Genomic DNA, 2,262 nt, shown 5'->3' with positions numbered 1-2,262 from the left:
AAATAAATTTATTATTATTATTATTATTATTATTATTATTAATAAGTTATGCGAAATTGTAATACGTTAGTAATATTATATTAATAGTAAGTTATGTGTGTTCAAGTATCAAAATTATTGATCTAAAGAGTTTTTTTTTTACATTTGACATTTTTACATTGATGTTTGTACATATTTGAAGTTAAAATTGATTAGTGCTTGAAAGTGAAAGCGTTTTTATTTTCTAGCATCACAACTGAAAAACGAAAGAAATCACACTATCGATGTTGTGTGTCATTGATTACTTTTGCCTTGGTACGTCAACGTCACGCAGATCTGTATATCATGTGCTATGCGTCAGAGCAGATTATTATATGAAACTTTCATACTGTAAATGAAGTGAAAATCTGCGAAAATCTAGAGATCCCTTTTAGCTCTGCCGTGACGAACCAGGAAGTGTTGTAAAAAAGAAGCTCTGCCTGTTCCGACTGGAGGACAAGCTACGTGTAATATTTGATTGAAAATGGCTGATAGGAAAGCCAATAACATCCCCAGCAGCAGCGCAAATCTGCTGTTTTCAGCGGATCCGGAGTTCAACTTCAGCCTGCCGTTCATACCTGTCGGTCAGGCCACCGGCCCGGCGGTTTTATCCGGAGGTGAGCTTAGAAAGTCTTCAAATGAGCTGCTTTAGTGGCTAGTGATGTTAGCTTTCCTCTATTTTCAGCTCAGAGGTCTTTGCTCTTTATGATAATTAGCTCATGCTTTCTGTAAGATTATTTTACTCTGATATCCAGTAAAAATAAACCTGCATTTTTACTTTGGTCAAATATTTTAAGAATTTTGTATTGATTTTATTTGCTTGATTAGTAAAGTAGAACAGTTGACTTTAAATATACATTTATATACGTGGCAAAGTATGTCCTAAAAGGTAGCAGTGTCAAATTATCAAAATTATGAGATTACATTATCACTCGCTATCCCCAAAACCACCTGTCATCAAACCGTAACTTAATTTAAATTACATTGAATATTGTAAAAACACAGAAATATCAAATGTGTCTTTTAAAGAACCATTACTGCTATTTCCTGACAAAAGGATGAGGTTCATACCATATCGCCATAACAAAAAAAGCTTCCTCTTTATAAAAACTATCAGATATTTATGAAAACATTTATACAATCAAAAAATATCAATGTCATTCTTATCTTGAAGCTTTTCATATTTCACTTGTGATGACTTTAAAAACATCACAAACAGCTGACTAACCGAGTATATTTAAAACTAATTTTCTTTGCATTTCTTTGTCATCCTCTGTGAAGATGATGTCAGTGAAGTTGGAGAAGAAGACAGTTTTCTTGGTCAGACATCATCAGCAGCTCCTCAAGCCTCCCTGTTCAATTATTTTTCCAACACCACTAACAGCAGCGACCCGTTTGCATCTATAGGGCAGCAGCCGTGCCCGCCTCCAGCCGCCACCATCATTCCATCAACAAGCCCATCGCCTGCATCCATTGCAGCTAGCCTGCCTCTAAACCCACCAATATCTCACATGAACCCCGTTCAGCAGTATGGCAGTGTTACTAATCAAATCCCTGTGGGTACATACACTCATCCACCTAATGCACCGACTCCTCCTCCTCCTACCCAGAGCTTCCAGCAGTCATATAATCCATACCGTCACACAGCTGTCAGCAGCAAAGCTAATCCGTACCTCATGGCTCCTGAATTACAGCAGCAGCCCCCCAGCCAAACACCCCAGCATCTAAACCCCTATTCTCAGGCCACACCTGCTCCCTCGTTCCAGACTCCACACACAGCGTTCACCAAGGTTGGTCATGTAATGTCATATTTGTCTTTTAATCACTATGCACTTAAATTTATAGTTGCAAACGAGGGATTTTACTGGCTCTGTCATATTTGAAATATCGTCTGCTGCCACAGTCTATGGAGAATGACTTCAGCTACAATCTTGAGGATGCATTATATATTCTACCATATCGGATATCTGTAAATTTAAATTATTAGACTTTTTTAATTTTTTGTATAATTTTATGTTTTATTTATATTGGATAGTACTGGATTTTTAATTGTTCCTGCTAATTTCCTGCTTTGTAGATTACCTTTGCCATCAATACAGTGTTATTTTAGTATTTTATAGTATTCATTAATATTTTAAATTAGGTTCTTATATTTTAAGTTTTCATTGTAGTTTGTTTTAGTAATTTTGTTGTTCTTTGGACATTTTTTTTTAGCTTTGGTTTTTTATTTTATTTCTTTATATA

At 35.6% G+C, this 2,262-nt stretch overlaps 1 protein-coding gene across 2 annotated transcripts in view; it reads left to right on the top strand.

Moving 5' to 3' along the window:
- The window catches only part of sec23ip (SEC23 interacting protein), a 10,926-nt gene that overhangs the window by 1,225 nt on the left and 7,439 nt on the right, over nt 1-2,262 (top strand). Inside the window, exons 1-2 of one of the 2 annotated variants that reach the window (XM_016556731.1) lie at nt 439-635; nt 1,300-1,808. In XM_016556731.1, coding sequence (XP_016412217.1) covers nt 503-635; nt 1,300-1,808 — 642 coding nt within the window. In that variant the 5' untranslated portion in view covers nt 439-502. Of the gene's footprint in view, nt 1-438; nt 636-1,299; nt 1,809-2,262 lie in introns of those variants that run through there. The other variant, XM_016556732.1, reaches the window with a different exon arrangement.

This window comes from Sinocyclocheilus rhinocerous, unplaced genomic scaffold, assembly GCF_001515625.1.
Source record: "Sinocyclocheilus rhinocerous isolate Xijiao unplaced genomic scaffold, SAMN03320098_v1.1 scaffold677, whole genome shotgun sequence".
In the NCBI taxonomy this organism is placed as follows: domain Eukaryota; kingdom Metazoa; phylum Chordata; class Actinopteri; order Cypriniformes; family Cyprinidae; genus Sinocyclocheilus; species Sinocyclocheilus rhinocerous.
This window is presented reverse-complemented; position numbering and strand designations above follow the sequence as displayed.